General features: G+C 45.7%; 2 protein-coding genes across 5 annotated transcripts; one reads left to right on the top strand and one right to left on the bottom strand.

Annotated features, from left to right (window-relative positions):
• Positions 1 to 8,425: 8,425 nt before the first annotated feature.
• Positions 8,426 to 14,992, top strand: PGAM1 (phosphoglycerate mutase 1). Its single transcript, XM_005901159.3, has 4 exons — positions 8,426 to 8,655; positions 12,051 to 12,325; positions 12,827 to 13,007; positions 13,908 to 14,992. Exons 1-4 carry the CDS (start codon positions 8,517 to 8,519, stop codon positions 14,075 to 14,077), a joined length of 765 nt encoding a protein of 254 aa, XP_005901221.1. The 5' UTR covers positions 8,426 to 8,516; the 3' UTR covers positions 14,078 to 14,992.
• A 1,698-nt stretch (positions 14,993 to 16,690) lies between these two features.
• On the bottom strand, positions 16,691 to 23,466 carry EXOSC1 (exosome component 1). Of its 4 annotated transcripts, none has more exons than XM_005901160.3 (8): positions 23,320 to 23,466; positions 23,097 to 23,212; positions 20,569 to 20,643; positions 19,030 to 19,118; positions 18,195 to 18,228; positions 17,632 to 17,682; positions 17,418 to 17,502; positions 16,691 to 17,091 (listed from the first exon to the last, which is right to left on the bottom strand). In XM_005901160.3, the coding sequence occupies exons 1-8, from the start codon at positions 23,348 to 23,350 to the stop codon at positions 16,985 to 16,987; spliced, it is 588 nt and encodes a 195-aa protein (XP_005901222.1). In that variant the 5' UTR covers positions 23,351 to 23,466; the 3' UTR covers positions 16,691 to 16,984. The 4 variants fall into 4 exon arrangements, with proteins under 4 accessions (XP_005901222.1, XP_070219492.1, XP_014335421.1 ...); XM_070363391.1 differs by having other exon boundaries at positions 18,188 to 18,228; positions 23,320 to 23,459; XM_014479935.2 differs by lacking the exon at positions 20,569 to 20,643.
• Between the last annotated feature and the right edge of the window lie 86 nt (positions 23,467 to 23,552).

The following is a 23,552-nucleotide window of genomic DNA, read 5'->3' as shown; positions in this document are numbered from 1 at the left end:
AGGTATGCCTAGGAGTCAGAGAGCCTCGAGCTTGGCAGGGTGTGGTCAGGTCTAGGAGGCAGATTCAGTGTCAGGTGAGGGATGCTTTCTGATCCACAGACTGCTGTATACTTGCTGCGTCCCCACATGGCAAAAAGGGCAAGAGAACTCTGTGAGCTCTCTCTCTCTTTTTTTAAATAAATGTGTTCATTTCTCTTCTTTTTTCTTCAGTTTGGCTGCACTTGGTCTTAGTTAGACACACAGTATCTTCGATCCTGGTTGAAGTATGCGGGATCTTTGATTGTGGCATGTGTGATCCAGCTCCCCGACCAGGAATTGAGCCCCAGCCACCTGCATTGGAAGCATGGAGTCTTAGCCACTGGATCATCAGGGAAGTCCTTGGGCTTTCTTTTATAAGATACTAATCCCATGAGCCCTCATGGCCTAAGCACCTCCTATAGTCTGCACCTCCTAATACCATCACGTCAAGGTTATGATTTTTTTTTGCATTTTAAAAACATTTATTTATTTTTAATTGAGGGATAATTGCTTTACAATATTGTGTTGCTTTCTGTCATACATCAACATGAATCAGCCATAGGTATACATATGTCCCCTCCCTCTTGAACTTCCTTCTCACCTCCCACATCCCACCCCTCTAGGTTGTTACAGAAGCCTGGTTTGAGTTCCCTGAGCCATACAGCAAATTCCCACTGGCTATCTATTTTACATATGGTAGTGCACCCACCACCCACCTGTGCCCAGATGTCTGTTCTTTATCTCTGCGCCTCCATTGCTGCCCTGCAAATACGTTCATCAGTACCATCTTTCTAGATTCCATAAATGTGCATTAATAGATGATATTTATTATTCTCTTTCTGACTTACTTCACTCTGTATAATAGGCTCTAGGTTCATCTGGTTATGATTTCTTTTGTATTTTTCATTTTGAAGGTTAAGATTTCAACATATGCGTTTGGGGACATAAACGTTCGGTCCATTGCAGCGACACTGGAGCTGCATGGTGAATTGAAATTGACCAGAAAGGAGAGGTGGAGGTGTGGCCAGGCCTAGGGAAGAGCAGCTGCAAAGACACAGAGGTAGAGCTAACATAACGTGTTTGCTCTAGAGGCAGGATGCTAAAGACTGCCGCACCAGTACAGGCAAGAAACAATGGTCTGACACCAAGGCTGTGGCAGTGGGAGCGAAAAGGAGAAGATAGATGGGAAAATGTATTTAGGAGGGGAATGGGTAGCACTCACTGACTGACCAGTTATGAGGAATGAGCTAGACTGCAATGTGCAGTTATGTAGACCGTGGGCTGCCCAATTTCCCACCGGAGGGATCTGAACTCCCACTCTCATTGGAACTGGTCTTTTTCTAAGTAACCAAGATACTGTAGAGACTAGCAATAGCTCTAGAGGGAGGAAAAATTACTCCCAGAGAGGCAAGCAGTTCCAGACTAGATGTGGAGGGTGTCTATGGAAGACACCACCTCTAAATAGCTGAAACAAAAAGTTGAATCTCTGATTTACTTTGGGAGTACACAGCACTGCCTGTGGGGCAGTCTCATTGAGTGGAGCAGGGACGTGATCATACATGAGGTGCTGGGAGGTGTGAAGGTCTGGGATGGGCACACTTACAGGAGGGAGAGTTTAGGGACTGGCTGGTGACTGTTTCTGTGTGGCTGTTGCTGACTGACTGTTGCTGACTGACTGACCTACAGAAGTGCAGTCACCAAGGCAAACTCTCATTGTTCCATTAAAGGGAGATGAGTTGTCATTGCTGATATGGTTTAAAACCCTTTGGGGTTGTTACTTGTTGCCTTGGCAACAGGACAGTCTTTGGGGTATGAGAACTTTTTTTCTTCACGAGACAGCTAGCTTAAACCGTTCACCTCCCTCCCCTCAGGAGCATTTTACTTTAACAGTGGACTATGTTTCTCAAAGGGTTAAATCTCCAGAGGGATTTAGGACCTGTTGGGGGCTCAGACACCTGCCTGGTCCAGGCAGTGGCAATAAGATCCAGTTTCTGTCCTTTCCTTCCAAATCCTGGACCTGGGGTGGTCCTAAAACAGGGATCACGGAAATTAGCTGCACAGTAGGGAAAGGTCCTGGGCCAGGGCTGGGAGTCATGTATCAAGTCAAAACCAGGACCTAGGAGTGAATGAAAGTTTGATCGGGGGACCTTCTGAAAACTACAGCCAGGAGGACAGACTCTCAGATAGCTCTGAGGAGCTGCCCTGGAAAGGTAAGGGAGGATCCAGGATACATAGTCATGTTTGCTGCAAAGACAAAAAAAACACAAAAAGAAGCAGAAAAAAAACAAACAAAAAACCCCCATACAGTCAAACATCAAAAAATTACTGCTAATCACAAAAAAAAAACCCCAGACATCTCAAATTAATGGGTTATATATATATATATATAATACTTAGAATTGAATCCAAAAAATATAGACTAGGAGAACAATCTGATGTGAAGGAGAACAGAGGGCCCTGTTTGAGCATTTTTATCATCATAGTTCTTACATGCAGGGCCTAGAAACAAAGGACCAGGTGCACCCCTTGTGGTTTCTTTTCAGAGACTGAAAGAGTTCCATAACCCAAGAAAAAGAGTTTATACTATGGCCACACTGGCCACTCAAGTCCAAAGCTGGGTTTTGAGGTTGGAGAAGAAAGGCTTTTGTCAGGGGAGCACTTGGAAGCCAGTTCCGGCTCTGTATCTTCAGATGGTGACTGTGGAATGCTGTAGAGTGTGACTTTTACTGGTCACTGAAGCACTGCTTCCTCTCCTGGATGCTCAGAGTCTTAAGACTTTAGCCACAATCATTTGGGCTCATGCTGGAGGCAGGAATCCCTTCCTGCGCAGGCATCAGCTGAGCTGGGGAGATCTGAGCATCCTGTGATGAGTTTGCTTGATGTTCCACACATAAAGGCTTAAAAGGTTGTGAAGGGGAGTCCTGTGGACTAGACGGCAGCCGCCCCTCCCTGCCTTCCACCCAGCAGGAAACATGTTTCTCCTTGTTGCGATTCTAAATCGGGCTTTGCTGAATGTTTGGTACCTGATAAGGGAATTATCTTTCTGCAGAAAAAAAAAAACACTTGGGAAGGGAAGGCTGAGAGAGGCCTTTATTATTTTAAGGGACAAGGGCAATAGGAATGTAATCACTGATATCCTTATCTGAGTTTTTGTAGCAGCTTAACCAACAAGTTCCCTGGTGGCTCAGAAGTCTGCCTACAGTGCGGGAGACCCGGGTTCAATCCCTGGGTTGGGAAGATCTCCTGGAGAAGGAAATGGCAACCCACTCCAGTACCCTTGCCTGGAAAATCCGATAGACGGAGAAGCCTGGTAGGCTACAGTCCATGGGGTTGCAAAGAGTCAGACACGACTGAGCGACTTCACTTTCAACCAACAAGTTGGTGGTTAGAAGCTGTTAGAGTCCTGTGAATTTACCTGAGGCCTGAAGGATTTCCCTGAGGCCTGGGAAAGATTGAAGGCGGGAGGAGAAGGGGACAACAGAGGATGAGATGGTTGGATGGCATCACCGACTCAATGGACATGAGTTTGATAAACTCCAGGAGTTGGTGATGGACAGGGAAGCCTGGCGTGCTGTGGCCCATGGGGTTTCAAAGAGTCGGACATGACTGAGCGACTGAACTGAGCGACTGAACTGATGAACTGAAGGATTAGAGCACTGAGCTAGGAGGGAGGCTGTCTGCCCTAAGAGTTCAGGGACTGGGTGGGTGAGGGGCCCAGGAAGAGATGAGAACTGTCACTGATGAATGCCTGAACTGGGAGATAAGAGTAGGCTCAGAAGGCTCTGGAACACAGGGCCCATTCCCACACTCCATGTAGGAAGGAGGACTTATTTGGCCATAGTTGCTCCCTGCAGGGCAGAGAGGGAAGGTGGTGATCAGGTTGGGAGCTCTGCAGTGGGTCCCTCAGGCTGCTCGCCAAGCTGGCCCCTGGCTGTGATCAGAACCCTCATACTGCTTTGTTCTCAGGATATGTGAAAGCTCTCCCTTATCTGCCCACTTCTTTAGAAGGGCCGAGGAATCACCCCTGACAAAGGTCTGTGTGTCTTGTGTTCAATAGAGATAACAAGATGTAAAAAAAAAAAGTACTAGAGGGCAACATACACTGGTTTATCCCTACCCTTTACTGTCATTTGAGAAATCTTGGTTTGAACGGCTCTAAGCTTCTTCCCACTTCATGGAAAATAGATGGGGAAACAGTGGAAACAGTATCAGACTTTATCTTTCTGGGCTCCAAAATCACTGCAGATGGTGACTGCAGCCATGAAATTAAAAGACACTAACTCCTTGGGAGGAAAGTTATGACCAACCTAGATAGCATATTCAAAAGCAGAGACATTACTTTGCTGGCAAAAGTTCGTCTAGTCAAGGCTATGGTTTTTCCTGTGGTCATGTATGGATGTGAGAGTTGCACTGTGAAGAAGGCTGAGAGCCGAAGAATTGATGCTTTTGAACTGTGGTGTTGGAGAAGACTCTTGAGCGTCCCTTGGACTGCAAGGAGATCCAACCAGTCCATTCTGAAGGAGATCAGCCCTGGGATTTCTTTGGAAGGAATGATGCTAAAGCTGAAACTCCAGTACTTTGGCTACCTCATGCGAAGAGTTGACTCATTGGAAAAGACTCTGATGCTGGGAGGGATTGGGGGCAAGAGGAGAAGGGGACGACAGAGGATGAGATGGCTGGATGGCATCACTGACTCGATGGACATGAGTCTGAGTGAACTCCGGGAGTTGGTGATGGACAGGGAGGCCTGGCGTGCTGCGATTCATGGGGTCGCAAAGAGTCGGACATGACTGAGTGACTGATCTGATCTGAAGCTTCTTCCCAGATTTGTGAAGCTGTGACAGACACTGGATGAATCCCCATTTCTGCCCAGGAATTCTGGCTTTTTGCTGCAAAGCCTTCACTGTCCTCACGGTCCACCTCCCTACCCTCCGCTCTATCTCCTTTTTTTTTTTTTTCCCAATTTCTCTGGGTTCCTGCCTTCTTCTGGCACAGCAAGCCTCAACTCTATGACCTTTTTCCTTGGATCATCTCTGACTTCTCACTTATATACCTGGTCCCCTGCTCATCTCTTGCTCTTTTGAAAGGGTCACCTCACTTTGCTCATCTGTTGCATGTGGACTGGAGGTGGGGACTTGCGGTGGACGATTATCAAGATCTTTCCCAGCTCAGGGACACTCAGGGAGTTGGCCAAGGGCAAAGTCTCCATGGGTATATGAAATAGAGATGCAGTGCCCATCCTCAAGGAGTTTCTAGTTGAGTAGATCTGATATAAATAGATACATAAAAAAATCTTTGATAATCTAAGGTAGATATCCTGTGAGTGAGTTAGAGTTCCTCAGAATTCCAAGGAGGTGAAAGATTCCTTCTGGAAGCAGAGCAAATTGATGAAAGCAAAAAATTAGGATTCCCGGGCTCTTTCCCAAGGCTGGTGGTACAGACACCCTTGGCCTCCTGCCCAAAGTATCCTAGTTACATGCTCAGTTCCAATCCCAGTCTTGATCACATGGCTAATAGCATTTGTTATCAATATGTTAATAATACATTATTGTTATTTATGACTATTTGCTAGTCTGAAAAGCCAAGGTTAAGGCTGGGAGTGTATGCGCATCAGTACTGAAGCAGAAGGAATGGCCAGAGGGAGAATTTCTAAAGAGGGAGTCTTCCAAGGTCCCCACATGGGCCATGCCAGGAGCTTGAACAAGGAAAGCTTCCAGGGCAGGTCTTGCTTTGCAGCCCTGGAAGTCCATAAACTCCAAGGGCAGCTTTCAGTGCTGGACCCCATTCCAGTGACCTCTCTGGTCACTGAGTTCCATCTTCTCCCAGCTGCAGAGGAAGGAAGCAGTGGAACATTGTGGTTAGAGTGCACACTTGGCCACTGACTGTCTGGGTTTGAGTCCTGGGTTCTTTTTCACTTCTGCCTGCAGTTGTAACTTTGGACTAATTATATCCCCAGGCCTCAGTTTTTTCATCTGTAGAATGGACAACCTACATTATATGAATTGTGAGAAGGTTGAGATAATACATTAAAACACTGGACATGGTAACTTTTGTTACCGAGTCCAAGTAAGGTCTGTTTGTCTCATGACAGGCCAGTGAATCCAAGAGACGAGGTGTTGAGGCAAGCAATACGACTTTCTTTGGAGAACCGACTGATCGAGAAGATGGTAGACTAATGTCTCAAAATAATCATCTTCCCTGGGTCTGGATGCCAGCTTCTCTTATGGATCAGAGATTGAGGGGTAGGGGAGGAAGCAAAATAAAAAGGGCGTTAATTTTCAAATATCTCCTAAAATAGCAAGCTTTGGACAGGGGGATGTGTTCATTTCTTTTTTCCTGCCATCTGCAGATGGACAGGGTTCTGAACCAAGGCACTTGAGTTTAACAGTCTGGCAGGGGGGCAGGATTCTCTGAGGCAGGCCATTATGTATGATCATAATAAAAAAGCAATGGAAAGCAAGTCAAAGAAACAGTTCCAACATGGAGTCAGAATTGACTTTTCCCTGCAACACTTTCACGGACGGTAGATGACATATCTAAAAATCAGTCTTACGTGCTTTGATTCACGTTTTTAACAAAGTGCCTTTTCTCTGCCTATCAAACCCTTCCCACTCTTTAAAGTCAATAAGTGCCCTAAATGCAACATTTATGTGGAGCCCACAGAGACTATTAGGTGAGACATACACACACGGACTTGGGAGGCAGCGAGCCTAGGCTTGAATCCTGGTTCCTGCAACCTTGGGCAAATTGCTTCATCCCTCAGTTTCCTCTTCAAAAAATAGGGAATCAATAGTACTAGGCTCTTAAGGCCATCATGAGGATATGAGGAGTGAATGAGTTAATGTTTGTAAAGTACTTAAAACACTGCCTGATACATAGTAGGTGCTTTATGAGTGTGTGTTAAAAATTTTTGTATAATTTGTCAAAGTATAACACACAGAACTTTTTTGTTAGGTGTTTTACACATGGGCCTTATTTGCACTTCACCTGCTATGAAGCGCAGAAAACACATTCTACCCATCTTTGACCCTAGCCCACTGCCTGACTCATGTATGGTGCTCAATAAAGTGGCAAGGTTGAAATAAACCAGGACACAGTGGCATGGGCACTGGAAAGCTGTCTAGATAAAACAGCAGATAAGCTGTCTACTTAAACTGCTGATTGGGTGTAGGGGAGGGACAAGCAGTAATCCTTCTCTTTCTGGAGTTTGCTTCACTGTTGCTGGTCCAGGAGGCATTGACCAGAGGCTGTGAGAGACTAGGAAAGTTGGGACAAACAGCTCTGTGTTAAATGAAGAGCAAGTCTTTCAAACTAGCAGTCATAAGCGGAGAAGGCAATGGCACCCCACTCCAGTACTCTTGCCTGGAAAATCCCATGGATGGAGGAGCCTGGAAGGCTGCAGTCCATGGGGTCGCTGAGGGTCGGACACGACTGAGAGACTTCACTTTCACTTTTCACTTTCCTGCATTGGAGAAGGAAATGGCAACCCACTCCAGTGTTCTTGCCTGGAGAATCCCAGGGACGGGGGAGCCTGGTGGGCTGCCATCTATGGGGTCGCACAGAGTCGGACACGACTGAAGTGACTTAGCAGCAGCAGCAGCAGTCAGAACCGGTGTCCTTATGCAGATCATTGTCCGTGGAAATGAGATAGAAACAACCACCATTTACTGAGCACTTTCCAGGTAGATATACTCACGCTCGGCCACTTCAGTCTGTCCAACTCTTTGCGACCCCATGCACTGGGGTATGTAGCCAGCCAGGCTCCTCTGTCCATGGACTTCTCCAGGCAGGAATACTGGAGTGGGTTGCCACGCCCTTCTCCAGGGGATCTTCCTAACCCAGGGATAGAACCCGCGTTTCCTGTGTCTCCTGTATTGCAGGCGGATTCTTTACCCATTGGGCCACCTGGGAAACCTTCCTGGTAGATAGCCACCAGCTGAATATTTACTACGTTCGTTTACAGACGAGGGTGAGCGAGATTAAGCGGTGTCCACATAGAGAATAAAATGGAAGAGTGAAGACTGGAACGCAGGCGTGTGAATCACAATGTGTTCGGATGGGAAAGTGATCTGGGCAAGCCAAGCGCGATTGGAATAATAACATTTTATTACAACGAAGGGCTTGTGAATAACTGCAGTTCAATTCGATGACACTCCGGGCGGTATGCACTTCTGGGCACGGCCCAGATGTTCCACCGCCTTTGGGCGCTTACGTGCGCTCCGTGACCGCCACGGCTGACGCGGGGTAGGCGGCGGAGACCGCATGCGCCCTGTCTTCCTGGGAGAGCGCCCCCTCCGCCCGGCGGCTGCAGCGCCCGCACGGAGCGCATGCGTACACCCGGCGGGAGGAGGGTGGCCCCGAGCTAGTGGAAAGATTTGGCCGTGCAAGTGAAAGGGAGCTGACGGGTGGGGCGCAAGCGCGCAGGCGCAGCCGGGGGCCGGGCAGCGACTCCGGAATCTCGGTGATCCCCAGTCTGCGCCTCATCCCGAACCGCAGCCATGGCCGCCTACAAGCTGGTGCTGATCCGGCACGGTGAGAGCACATGGAACCTGGAGAACCGTTTCAGCGGCTGGTACGACGCGGACCTGAGCCCAGCCGGGCACGAGGAGGCGAAGCGAGGCGGGCAGGCGCTGAGAGGTGCGTAGCAGGCCGGGGCGGTGGATGTGGGCTGCGAAGGCCGGGGCTGGCGCCTCTGGGTCACGGCCGCCTGGCCTCACCCGCGCCCTCCCGGAGAACGTCTAGACCTTAGGCTTCTTCTTTCTAACAGTGTATTTTGCAGTTCAGAAAATGAGCCGGGGGTGGGGGATCGACTTGCTCAAGGTCACCCAGCCAAGAAGAGGACCCGGGCGCTCACCGCGCAGTTTTATTGCGCTCACCACACCGCCTTGCGAAATCGCTCTCGTCTTAGTCTGAGCATTTAGTAACTCGGGGACGGGTTACTAAATTGGATGCCCAGCTACAACCAAACCTACTCTAGGCTAGGGAGGCTGATGAAGTGGCAGGCCACATGCTTCTCCCCGCCGTGGGGGAGTGACGCGGCACCGCGTTGACCAAAGACCTCCACGTGCTCCTGTAGGATGCTGTTTAGCAGCATTCCACAAACCGTGTCCAGAGTGCATCCACAAATGTAAATGAGTGGTTGCATGAATGAAGGCTTTGAGTTAATCCTCTTCACAACCCCATAAAGTATACAGATTTCATTCCCTTCCTTCCCAACTCTCCTTGGCCCTCTTTCATAGTTGGGAAAGTGAGAGTTGGAAAGAGGACTTGACCAAAGTTACATCTTATTCCTAGTCCACCACGCTGGCCTCTGTTCTGGGGATGAGTAACAGGTAGGTGCGAGGGAACTGGTAGGTAAAGGTGGAAGTGGCAGTGAGATAAGCTTGCCTACTCAGGCTGGCCCCCGCTGGCAGACGGTTCTCTGTGATTTTGAAATGCTAATAAGGAAGCATTCCCTGCTGCCAGCAATTCAAAGAATCTCCGGACTGAGGAGGTACTTCCATTGATCCTGCTCTGCTCCCTTTTAACCTCGACTAAGTAGCAGCCATTGAAATGGGTCATTGATGCCTGGTTGATGTGAATCAGGTATTTGGCCCAAATTTGCTCTTCCTAGGTTCTTGCCTCCACTGTAGATCTTTTAGAAATGAAGCAAAGGCTTGGAAACAAATCTGGGAAATATAATCCTGCTGAGGATGTGTGTGAGTAATTTGGGATGGCCCAGTGTGACCTCATACCAGTTAGGAGAGGCCAGGATGGGGAAAGTGCTGGTAGAGGAGGCCATTTTCTCTCCTGTCTGCAGGAAGAACTGAATGGGTCTGTGGTGGTTTGCTGATGACTGACCCAGGACAAAGCAAATTGCAACTGTCCTCTAAGACTGGTCAAATGCCTTAACTTGTAATCTCTTAAAATAACAGACCCTAGTTGAGTTTTTAAGTAAATGTTAGTAGCATTAGTTTAAAAAGAAAGCCCATTAAATTTTTAAAATAACTGTTTAGGGGCATCACAGATGATTAAATAAAAAGTCAATGACTAAAAGCAAAAATTCTGAATGATGAAGACCATATGAATAATCTAATAATATAAAAGGCCCAAAATAAAGTATTAATTTCACCAGGGCTTTAAGTACTATAGGGCTTATAAAATCTTGCATGATTTCAGGAGCAAGTTAGCAAGAACTGAGTTTCATCACGCCGTCTTACTAAGGGAGGATGGAGGCCACATGGCACCAGCTAAGCCCATCCGTGGGAGCGTCCTAACTCTGCTTTGTTTGATGGCCAAGTTAAAGGAAGAGGCTTTAGAGTTTGTTGAGAGTTATAAGGGGAACTGCTCTTTTCCTCTGGGATCTATTTGTGTATCTAATGTGCAGCACTCCACAGCAATTAGAAAATTCAGTGAAACAACCACAGCTTTTCAGCATGGCAGCTGAGCCTTGCACTGAGGATGTTGCTTCCCAGTGACTCAGCCTTTTACTGGGGAATCATTCTTCCCCATAAAGTTAGGGAGCAGATGCTAAGTGAGTCTACTAGGACTTGTCCTGAGGCTCAGCGATGAGATGTGACTTTTCCCTTGTGGGTGCTGGTGAGTCTCTGGTGACTAATCCTCCCTTCCCCCATCAGTGTAGTTCCTACTGGCCTTATTCTCAATTGAATGACTGGCAGAAAATTCACGTTTCCTTAATTACTGTTGGTGGTCTCAGTACGAAGCAACACACAGGAAAGTTTGTGCTGAATTTCAATGAGGGCCTTGTAGCCTCCTGGAAGAAAACAGATTCCTGGAAAGGGACATCTCCCCATTAAAGTGGGAGGGAGAATAATGGTTTGTGAAACATAAACGAAGATACATATGGTTGTAACTTACTGGTTGGGCCAACATAACTCTTGATACCACCCCTCATAACTGCTGTGTGTAGAGGAGAGGTCTGCTCTTTCTCCAGTGAGTGGCTTCTCTTAAACTTGGTTTAACAATGTAGATAGGTAGATATATAGGGTAGTCAAGTAATTTGACTAGCAGAAAGGAACTGTGGATGAAGAGACTGTGATTTCCATATTCTAGGGAGGATACAGTTTCATGCAACAAACTGGTTTTATCAGCATCCTCTGAGTTCTTGCTGTATCCTAATTGTTGAATTCAAAATCCCATTTCTCCTGGACCAGAAAGTAGAGAGGACTGAAATATATTAGTAATTGTCAATCAGAAGTGACAGTTCTAACTAAAATACAAACATCAGAATCCTTAGAAGTCAGGAAACTATGGAGATAGCCAGAGATGGTGGTTATGAGTTGGATTAGAGTCATACAACCTGGGTTTTTAACCTTTCATGTAATATCTGTGATCTCAGATAATTTGCTTAACTCCTGCAGTTTATATTTCCCCTACCCGGTAAGATGGATTGTAATGATGTAACCTCATTGGATTGTTATGAAAACTAAATAAAATACATACAAAGTACTTATTAGTCCAGTGCCTGACAGATGGTAAACCTTCTATAAATATTAACTAAAAAGTTTATTAAGTGACTCCAAGTTTTTAGTGTCCTTAGGTTAAAAGAATTAAAGCAAATAAAAAATTAAAATGTGCTTAAGCACAGCACTCTGGGGATTAGTAGCGCAGATCTCAGGTTAGCTCGTTGATAATACATTTGGGCCTTTGGTTAGATGAATTATTGGGAAGCTGCTGGGAAGTATATTGTCAACTGCAACATAAATCAACAAATGTTACCTTCCCCAAAGGCAGAATATTGTTTTTCCTGTATGCAAAATAAAATATTTAGGGTATACAAAATATTTAGCCAGATAATTTTCATTTAGGTTGTCTATACCTGAGATTTATATGTAAGAAAATTCTGGCTCTAGGGAATTTCCTGGCGGTCTAGTAGTTAGAACTCCTTGCTGTCACTGCTGAGGGCCCAGGTTTAATCCCTGGTTGGGGAACTAAGATCCCACAAGCCGTGTGGTGTGGCTAAAGAAAAAAGAAGAAATTCTGGCTCTAGAGTGGACCTCATTAGCTTATCACTTTTAACTTAAAATTTCCAGATGCTGGCTATGAGTTTGACATCTGCTTCACCTCAGTGCAGAAGAGAGCAATCCGGACCCTCTGGACAGTGCTGGATGCCATTGACCAAATGTGGCTGCCAGTGGTGAGGACTTGGCGCCTTAATGAGCGACACTATGGGGGTCTGACTGGCCTCAATAAGGCAGAAACTGCTGCCAAGCATGGTGAGGCCCAGGTAAAGATCTGGAGGCGCTCCTATGATGTCCCGCCACCTCCCATGGAGCCCGACCATCCCTTCTACAGCAACATCAGTAAGGTATGGACAAAGTGAAGCTTGGCTCGCTGCACGCAGGACCAGGGGATCAGAATCTGGACTTCTCTCTTTTAGCTTTTATTAATATCTGCCTAGATCACTGAGTTTCTAATTTATGATAAATCCCCCTTTGTAATCCGCCTTCTCCAAGGAATGACCATTACTCATTAAAAGATTTAGTTAAGAGTTTATGTGGTTTATCTACAAAGAATTTCCATCTTTTTTTACATGTATTGCCATATTTTAAAAAACTGCACTACAGGTAAAGTGACTTGGGAAGAGCCTTGAGGCCCACCTTTCCAAAGTTGTGTTTCTTTTGGACTATTCAGTCTTCCCAGTCGTGGGTAGTAGGGGAGGGCGGGCAGGATAGTAATAATCCCCCTTCCCAAGCCCTCAGTGCCCTGGTGAGAGACTTTTACTTATCACTGTGATCCCTTAGGGGATGAGGAATAGGCAGAACAAATGCAGCTGGTAATAACTGGCAAGCTGGGATTTTTTGTTTAGGATCGCAGGTACGCAGACCTCACTGAAGACCAGCTGCCCTCCTGTGAGAGTCTGAAGGACACAATTGCCAGAGCTCTGCCCTTTTGGAATGAAGAAATTGTCCCCCAGATCAAGGAGGGGAAACGGGTACTAATTGCAGCCCATGGCAACAGCCTCCGGGGCATCGTCAAGCATCTGGAGGGTATGTATGCTTTTCAGAGGGGCCCTCAGGGAAGGGTAAAGCAGAACTGCCACTACTCTGGACTGATTTAGTATGAAGGAGACCTTCAGGAAAGGGCTGGATGTACTGAGAGCCTTAGAGACAGTCCAGAGTATCTCCTAGTAGAAACATGATCCTTGCTTCTCCAAGCATCATCTGCAGAACCAGAGGCTGCCACACCCCACCGGGTGCTTGTTACACGTTAGAACCTCAGGTCCCACTTCAGACCTGATTTGGAAGCTGCGTCTGTCATCCAGGTGCATCTATCATTGCTCTATTACAGTAGAGTGATCACCCAAGGAATGCCCCCAGTATTCTTTCTTAGCCACTGAACAGTAAGAAAAAAGGATGAAAAGTATCTCTCCCCAAAGGAGATACACATGAAAGTTGGAGATGCCTACCTCTAGACTAGGATTGCTAGTTGAAATTGCTGATAAAAATCCTTCTTAACCACAGCCTGATTACAACTCCCCACATGAGTGTCAATTTGCATCCTAAGTTGTTTCACTTAGGGGCCTAGCAGAGGCCCAGATGTGCCACGTTTTGGCAGCTGTATGGACAACATAGGACGTTTGAGATACTAAGATGTATAGTCCTGCTTCACTGTGGGCTTCCAGATCCCCCTTGGGGAGGGATACCTTTCATCCCTTTTTTCTTGCTGTTCAGTGGCTGAGAAAGAATATTGGGGGCATTCCTTGGGTGATCACTCTGCCCTAATATAGATCCTTACTTTCATGACAAGTATCAGAAAGGGTGTCTTGTTTTAATTCCTGCCAGAGTCCTTGGAGGACCCATTTCCCCACATGGAGGATGAATAGTAAAGCTGGAGAGGTCTGTGGATTCTTATCTTGCTTGACTGATCATGAGGAGGTATATTTTCAGGTCTCTCTGAAGAGGCTATCATGGAGCTGAACCTGCCGACTGGCATTCCTATGGTCTATGAGTTGGACAAGAACTTGAAGCCCATCAAGCCCATGCAGTTCCTGGGGGATGAGGAGACCGTGCGTAAAGCCATGGAGGCTGTGGCTGCCCAGGGCAAGGCCAAGAAGTGAGGGCAAGCAGCAGATTACTTTCCCAAGGATTACCCTCCTCCCCTGCCCTGGCCCACCCTATTCCTCTGCACCTCTCCCTGGCACATGTCCCACTGATTACATCTGTAGGCATCGTAAGTTGTAGCTGCAGGTGGGGACCAGCGGCTCCCAATTCCACATTAGCCATTTTATCTCTTGCACCCACTCCCTTCATACAGTCTAGTCAGAATGGCACGTCTGGGGCATGGTCCTCAGTCCAAGCCGAGGGAAGACTTATCCAGAAGTGTTGAGAGGTCGTTACTGGGGGGTTTGATGGTGGTTTATTACCAAGGAGCTGCTTGAGTAGGGGACAGGGAGAAAACCATGCTGAGGTGTGACCAATGAGGAGAAGTAAGAGCCCGTTCGTGTCCCCAGAGGCCAGCCGGGCACAGTTGTTAGGTGACTCCGGGCTCTAGTCATTCCAGTGGAAGATGAATGTAACCTGCATGGTGACTCAATCAAATATTCCTCCCTGACTCTAAAAGGCTGGATCAATCCTGAATGTTTTTGTGTTGCATTTACTTTAAAAATATATATATATAAATATAAAAAAAAAAACCAAAAACCCTTCTGGGGTTTTTAGTGGCGGTTGAAATATTCCCACATGTGGTCATCAGCAAATAAGTCATTCCTTACACCATCATGGGATAAGCTCCTGGCGTCTAAGGTGTAGGAGTTCATCCTGCTGTGTGTTTTAGAATCCCTCCCCTGCCTTACTGTTTTGTGGCAGCGGAATGCCTCTCGATCATGTCCAAGTGTGTCTCTCACTGTGCCTGACTTCTGAATCATGTTCCAGTTGCTTGGCCCAGCACTTGGGCCCAGTACTCATTTGAGCATAACTGTACTAAAAATGTCTTTTTTCCAGATCAGTATAAAATAAAGGAGTGACGTGCAATATTTTCTGTGTGATATGTCTTACCTGAGGAAATCAACTCGAACATTCAACTTGAAGTGTCTCTCACTGCCCAAGTTCGTGTATGACTAAGGGCTTTAGGACAGCCAGTCACAACTTTACACAGCCATTTTCTCTCTTGGACCCACTCCCTTCATACAGTCTAGTCAGAATGGCACATCTGGGGCATGGTCCTCGTCCAAGCCAAGGGAAGACTTATCCAGAAGTGTTGAGAGGTCATCACTGGGGGGTTCCAAATACCATGTATCTCACTGGGTTCTCCACTGCAGGTTGAAGAGCTGAACTCTTTTTCCTGTTGCCTCTCTACAGCTCTTGCCCAATGGTACTGGTTACTAAAATCAAATTCTGAAACTATTATACCTTCTTTAGAAAGGTAAAAGTTTGTTTACTAGACTTAAAAAAGCCAGTCCCTTTCTATTAAACTGTAAACTTGATTCACACCTTTCCTTTTGGCTCCTAAAGTTTTATCCCTGTCAGTTACCTAACTTCCTCAGAAATTACACTTGCAGGAGAAAATGAATATACAGTCATCCCTTATCTGCAGAGGGGAGACTTGATTCCAGGACTCTTCTGGATACTAAAATTAACAGAAGCTAGGCTGCAGTCCATGGGGTTGCTAGCAGTCGGACAGGACTGAGCGACTTCACTTTTACTTTTCACTTTCATGCATCGGAGAAGGAAATGGCAATCCACTCCAGTGTTCTTGCCTGGATTATCCCAGGGACAGGGGAGCCTGGTGGGCTGCCGTCTCGGGGGGTGGCACAGAGTCAGACACGAACTGAAGCGACTTAGCAGCAGCAGCAGCAGCAGGGACTTCCTTGGTGGTCCAGTGACTAAGACTCAGCTCCCAATGCAGGAGGCTAGGGTTGGATCCCTGGTCAGGGAACTAGATCCCACATGCACGCAGCTGAGTCTGCATGCTGCAGTGAAGAGCAACTAAGACCCAGCACAGCCAAAATAAACATCTCAAAATTAACAGATGCTAAAGTGCCTAATATAAGATGGCATAGTACAGATGGCTCTCTCTTCATGGGTTTCCCATCCATGAATAGGGAGGACTGACTGTAATTATCTACATAATTGGGAAGGGGCATTGCTCACATTTACCTTTTCTCTGAGGCCTTTGAGAAGATCACTGGAATATGAGAAAGCCCATAATGCCGTCCTAGTAGGAACAAGTAACACCATCTAGAAAATTCTTAAGCTCTATGCTAGCCATTGGGTGAGGCATGTTATATACATAATCTTCAATCCTGATAACCTCTGAAAGGGCTAGTATCTCGTTTACAGAAGAGGAAACATGCTGAAAACAGAAACTTGCCAGAAGGTACACTACTGAGTACTGGGACCCAGTATGAATGTTGCCCTTATTCTAAAATTTAAGCAGCTTGCTTTCCAAGTTAGCTTTTTATCTGATGTGCACAGTAATCCTAGGAAGACTTTTAATACTTTAAGTCTAAAGTAGCCTGATGGGATGTTAGTTTCCTTAGCTTGTACTGAATCTTAGAACAAAAGTCGGTAATTTTGTGCTCAACCCATGCCTGACACATAGCAAGTACTCAAAAGTATGGAGAACATAAAAAATACAGAAAAAGGTGATTAGGCATTGTCTACAAAGACTCTGCTCTAGATGTCATGTCAGTTTAGATTCTTTACCCTACTTGAGACAACAGAAACTAAAATTCTTTTCATAAAAACGTTTTCTTTGTCATAGCAAAAATACACATTTGTAACACTCAAAGAACAGGCTATAATCTACTATCATACAGTTTGTTTGCTGGTGCCTCCAAAAGAAATTACTCCAGAGAATAAAATCCGCTGAAAGGTTCACAAGAAAAATGTTCCACCTACAGAAAAGATTTTTCTAAAGGTGGCTGCTGACCAACCCCTGGTGTCTGAATAAAAACAGCCTCCTGATGTCACGCACACATGTACTCTTAGAAAACAGCTTCCCCTCTGCATGGGAAAGTGGCTTCTTAGGTCTGTAGGAACTCGGGCTGTACTCGGGCCACCTTCCGGAATTCCTTGGTGTGGGTCTTCGGGCACTGCATCTCACACCAGCTGATGGGGACCATCTGGACACCTGCAAGGGAAAAGGTGGTGCAGGAGCTGGGACCCCAGATACTTGCTCGAAACATTTCTCTTTTTAGGTGGGTGTGAACTGATGTCACCAAGCTGCCTAGTGAACCTCTCACCTCATACGGAAAAAAGCCTTGCTTATTCCACTGACTTATGGAGTAAGTGGCTCTTTTCCTTAGATTATATAAGGAGAATCATTCTAATCCCGGTAGTCAGTATCTACACTCACATTGCTTCTAAGATAATTAAAAAACGAGGGAAAACAGTGGACTAATCCCAAACCCTAGCTCCCAGGAAAAGGTAAGCGTGTGGAAGCATGGACAAACTCACCGGATTCGCTGTGGGCCACCACCACTCCCAGCTCATTTTCCGCGGTGGTTAGCAGGTAGTTGGACTGTGCATCACCTAGGGAGATCTAGTCACATCACGTTGGTAAAGGAAAACAAAGACTTACACGTCTTCCCTCTCATAGCTACTTAGTGGTTTCTCTACTTCCATTTCTTCCTTTGACAAAGGACCACAAGTCTGCAGGGAATAAGGATACCACTTTGGCCAAGACGATGTCCCCTGGGCGGAAACTCTTATAAATTTCAACCTGTAAAGAAAGGAGTGTTAAGTAAAAGCTCCGATCAGGTCTATAATGAAACTATTAACCCCACTGGGTAGAGCTAGTTTACTTCTAACTCCAGAGGGTAGAACCCCAGTGGTAGATCTACCATTACTCAAGTAGATCAACAACTTTTATTGCTTCTGTGGCATCATCACATAAATGAAAGATCTGAACTCAGTAACCTGATCAGGAATCTGACTTAGACAAAAGGTACTATGGCTGCTCTGAAAGGGTCCAGAATAAGTCTGAGAGAACAGCCATGAATAAACACCTGGCTTCAAAGACAAAGCGTAAACTAGCTCCTCTCTGGTCAACAAAAAGAAGAAAAATTCTACGAAGAGGAAAGGAATAGTGAGGTGAGTTCCACACCTTCCAGTAGAGAACACCTTAAAATTCCTTGGACTCCACATTCCCACTGACTTTTGAAATTCACTGGAATAATCTAAAAAGACTGAGATTCCTAAAGCCACGAAGAAAAATAAGAACCAACCAACAACCTTGTCTTTTTCAGTAGCTCGGACGTCTTCTTTGCTATAAAGAAAAGAAATAACGGAAAGATTAATTATCTGTGAGAAAGAATTATCCTGCAGACTCCTAGCAGACAAAGAGCTGTACGAGCAAAGACGACAAGTCCTGATCAGGACCCTGCTGCCACCTAGAGGAGCAAGTGGAGAAATGTTTCCTGTCCTAACCCGGAGGGAACAATCAGTTCCCATTCTTGGATCAAACAGAACAGGATTATCAATATCTCCCACTAGAGGAAAGTGGATCCAATTTGGCAGAGAAGGATAAGGAACTCTGCTGCCTTAGGAGAGCTTGAATGGCAGCATCACAGAACCACACAGAATCCTGAGGGTGGAAAGAGCCTCATATGTTAAATTATCTAGCTTATAAGAACTGTCTGTCCCTTCTCAAAGAACCCATAGTGGGGAAAAATACCACTTCACCCACTACCCTTTTTATTGTCTTATAATGCTTGGGTTAATCGATATTAAACACAAGAAAAAAAGGTACTTCCTAAAATGCCTTCTTTACTTTGGTATGAATGATACCCACAATGCACCTCCAGCTTATTCAATTCTTTTTTGTTTTATTTAAAGTCCTATCTCATTAATATCTTCCTTCTGTCTTTATTTTCTTTAGATATATTTTTAGATATATTTAGATATTTAGATATATTTTCTTTAGATACTACGTGGGGAGAATCAAAGCACAAAGAGGTGAGACAGGGCAGGAATAGACTGTAATTGTTCTTAAAAATTCCAGTTTCCCATCCTATCCTAATCTCACTCCAGGCGCTGAGGCGAATATGAAGACAAAAATACTCCTTACCGGATGGTTCCTCGAAAAGAGTTCTTAAGTGGTGTGGACCCCACATACAGGATGTGTACTTTGGCAAAGCGTGAATTGATGCTGGAGACCTGTAGAACAGAGGAAAGGGCAGCATTAGAGTATTAGCAATTGTCAGCTGAAGGAGGCAGGAATCAACTAGGAAAGACTAGGATTTTAGTCCAAGCATCCCTACTAAGCATAGAATTTCAGATAAGTTAACTCGTATTTATCCTTGCATAAGTGATGTTCATAAAGTGGAGTAAGAGCCACTCTGGCCACCTAAAACAGAGTTACCGAGGGAAATCAAATGAAATAATATGGCAGAGATTTTCAAAAATGTGCAGGTCTAACATAAATACACAAGGGAAGCATAGCAAATCTAACTAGACCTTTAGCAGATCTCACCAAGAGGCCTGTAGTGTGAATGGAACTTAAGTCTCCATTCCAGCTGCTGGGTAATATTTGGATCACTGTGCCTATCCAGTTATTTTCAAAATAATGCATAGATTTTCTCTTTTTTTCCTTTCCCCTTTTTTAAATGTGGCCACGCTGCGCGGCTTGCAGGATCTTAGTTCCCTGATCAGGGACTGGACATGCACCTTTGGCACTGAAAGTGCAGAGTCCTAACCACTGGACTGCCAAGGAATTCCCCACATAGATTTTCTGTTGGAGAAATTATTTATAGAGAAAAACTAAGAGCTACAAGTTAACTGGCAGAGGGTGGGGATGGGCATGGAATACTGATGTCTTGTAGTTACTAATTGGTAGAGCACTAATTTGCACTTGCCCTCAAAGACTTTATAAAAATCTTTCATTTCTCTGCAGAAAAAGTTTCGCTTTAGATGTTCAAAAATACACCTCCTTATGACCTTCTGGTACTCCTGTTTCCCAGACAAAAGTAAAAAATTATATAATGAGGAAACCAGCTCTGTGAAAGAACTACATAAGCTTGAACTTGACCACACTGATCATTACCCTAGAAATCTCTAGACCCAGCAGAGTCCAGTAAAACTTTCTGTGATGATAGAAAAATTGTGTTGACCAACATGGCAACCACCATTCACCTGTGGCTATTGACTACTTGAAATGGAGCTAGTGGAACTGAGGAAATAAATGTTAAATTTTGTTTAATATTAATTTATTTAAATTTAAATGATCTTATGTGACTATTGGGAGAAGGCAATGGCACCCCACTCCAGTACTCTTGCCTGGACAATCCCATGGACAGAGGAGCCTGGTAGGCGACAGTCCATGGGGTCACACAGAGTCGGACACAACTGAGCGACTTCCCTTTCACTTTTCATTTTCATGCATTGGAGAAGGAAATGGCAACCCACTCCAGTGTTCTTGCCTGGAGAATCCCAAGGACGGGGAAGCCTGGTGGGCTGCTGTCTATGGGGTTCACAGAGTCGGACACGACTGAAGTGACTTAGCAGCAGCATGTGACTACTGGTTACCATACTGGACAGTGCAGTTCTATAATGATCATGATTTCAACACTGGATGGTATCCTAAGCAGGGAGGTTAAGACCAACTTACCTTACAGGTTACAATAGCTCCTACATCTGGCAGTAATTGGGACTCTGTTTCTCTCATCACAGATATGACAGGAAGCTACAGAGAGAAAAATAAAACCTGAATATCCTGGCTAAGCCTTGGATAAAGGTATTTGTGGCTTGACAGTAAAATGGGATACCTTGGGCCACAGTTGACGTCACATGGGCAGGTGGACTACAGATTCATTTGTAGCCCAGAGCAGAAAGCCTTAGAAATTTTAGGATACAGGAGGGCCAAGGGGCCACAGAAAGAAAGCTGCAAGAAGATACAATCTTACCACTTTAGACGAGTTCCAGAGTTTTTTTGTGATTTTCTTAAGAGTTTTTCGGCATACAACTACATTGCCTGTAATCACGGATAATCTGACTCTTTCTTCCAAAGTTGTATCTTTCTTTTGATTTGTCATTTTATTGAACAGGCTAGAATTTTCAAATAAATGTTATATAACAGTGGCCATATTTGTTTACTTCTATTTAACACTTGTAGAGTTTCCTCTTTGAGCATGGTACTGGCTATTGGTGTAGGAAAGATACTTTTGAGCCTGATCTTTTCTTAACCTTTCCCTTGTTCAATATGCTTCAGCTCTCCTGGTCTTTTTTCAGTTTCACCAATTCACTAAATTTTTTCCCATCTCAGGATCTCTTTTCAACCTGCTCTTTCTGCTCACTCACTCAACTCTTATTTATCCTTTAGATTCAGACTAAATATCACTTCTGACTAGGTTGGATTTGCCTATTACATGTTCTCATGGTACTCTGTAATATTTTTTCAGAGCAGCCATCATACGTGTAAGCACACATTCATTTGAGCATTTATTTGCTTACAGTTTTTATCTGTACCCCTTGATAGCGGAGACCACGTATATTTGGCTCATTATCACATCCCACAGCTATAAAATGAACAAACTTTCAAATCCTAGGGAAATTCCCAAAAGTGATCAAATACAAAGTCTCTCATTTTATAGGTAAGAACCTATAAAGGGAGTTTAAGTTTTTTACCTAAGGCAGAATTAAGGTTTAGTCAATACTGAATTCTCTTTCTACTATGATCCCAGTCTTTAGGGCTTTCCTGGTGGCTCAGCTGATAAAGAATAATCTGCCTGCAATGTGAGAGACCTGGGTTCGATCCCTGGGTTGGAAAGATCCCGTAGAGAAGGGAATGGCTACCCACTCCAGTATTCTGGCCTGGAGAATTCCACAGACTGTATAGAGATATGGGCTTCCCTCATAGCTCAGTCAGTAAAGAATCTGCCTGCAATGAACCTGGGTTCAATTCCTGGGTTGGGAAGATCCCCTGGAGAAGGAAATGGCAATCCACTCCAGTATTCTTGCCTGGAAAATCCCATGTATAGAAGAGCCTGGCGGGCTACAGTCCATGAGGTCACAAGAGTCGGACACAAGTTAGTGATTAAACACCCCCCACCACCACCTCCAGTCTTTAAGCCGCTCCTTCAAGAACTGCTTATCTGATCCCAAGCTAATCATGGATCAGCTTCTGGAACCAGGGAGAATAATATTATTCATACGTTCAATAAACATCTCCTGAGCATTTACTTTGCACTACGTGCATAGTAGTGGAAGGGTCTAATGGGGAACTTATAACTGAGTGTTTAATTGCATGCTGAACTAAGTGCTTAGAAAGGGAGTAATAGCTCTTGGGACCTCCCTGGTGGTCCAGTGGTTAAGACTCTGAACTTCCACTGCAGGGGGCATGGGTTTCACCCAAGATCCTGCATGCTGTGTGGCACAACAAACAAGCAAACTGACCCCAACAGCTCTTTCTGAGTATTAAAACAAACAAAAAACAAAACTCCCTTTTTTGACTAGGGCTTCTCTGAGAAAGTGATACTAGTGAGGTTATCTAAAGGATGGTGGTGGTTTAGTCGCTCAGTCGTGTCCGACTCTTGCGACCCCATGAACTGTAACCCGCCAGGTCCATGGGATTTTCCAGGCAAGAGTACTGGAATGTGCTGCCATTTCCTTCGCCAGGGGAATCTTCCCGACACAGGGATCGAGTCCGCGTCTCCTGCAATGGTGGTGGATTCTCTTCCGCTGAGTAGGTAGGATTTAATCGGGCTAAGGAAGAGAGGAGCGTGTTCCAGACAGACGGCGTGTGTACAAACACTCTGTGGTCCACTGGCGATACTGAAAGAAGACAGTAGGACTTCTGCAAAGAGTGAGGCGCGGGTAACGGAGCGAGATGAAGCCGGACAAGTAGGCGACATTTGGCCAGGATTCAGCTCACAGCACGGCTGAGCTCGCCTCCGTTCTTTCCCCAGCTTGCTTCCCCGAGTGTCAGCAACACAGCCAAGCCAGACAACACAACTAATTTGTGATGGCTAAGTGTCCAGCAGCGGGGATCCCAGCTGTCAGAAACTTAAGAGACTAACTCCTTCTCCTGAACCAGGCACTAAAGACGCGCTCGTAGGACCCTGGCTAAAGACAGCGAAATCAAAGGCAGCGTAAGACAAAGACAGACAGAGGAGAGAGAAGGGAAGCTGCCCCATTTACCGCGCCGTTCTCGCTGGTCTTTGTCAAGCAGCCAGCAAGCGACGAAAAGATGTAGCCGTGCCGTGTGTAGGTGCCGCTGCCCGGGCTGCCCTCCTCCAAGTTACACAGACGTTCGCCTGCGGAAAAAACGCTGCATCAGCCATGGGTCCGCTGAAGTTGTTGATCGTCTGGCCTTCTTGCCCTTGTCCCTGCCCAGGATTTGCTCTGGATACCGCTGACTTACCGGGGATGCAGTACCTCACGGGTGGCGCCATGACTGCCACTGTCCCAAATCCCGAGGAAAATGAGGCCGACCTCTCATTGGCCAATATCCTGGTGCAGTTCCGCAGTAAGAAACGCGCTAATTGGTGTGCTCTATATGTAATCTCCGTAAGCGCTTCCAGAAGACGTAAACTCCATTTCCCAGGTTGCATCGGGACGAGTTCGGGGGCGGGGCTTCGGAACTCCTGCGCTTGC

The sequence above is a fragment of the Bos mutus genome, chromosome 26 (genome assembly GCF_027580195.1).
Source record: "Bos mutus isolate GX-2022 chromosome 26, NWIPB_WYAK_1.1, whole genome shotgun sequence".
NCBI classification, from domain to species: Eukaryota; Metazoa; Chordata; class Mammalia; order Artiodactyla; family Bovidae; genus Bos; species Bos mutus.
Note: the sequence above shows the minus strand (reverse complement) of the source record. Positions and strands in the feature narration are given on the sequence as shown.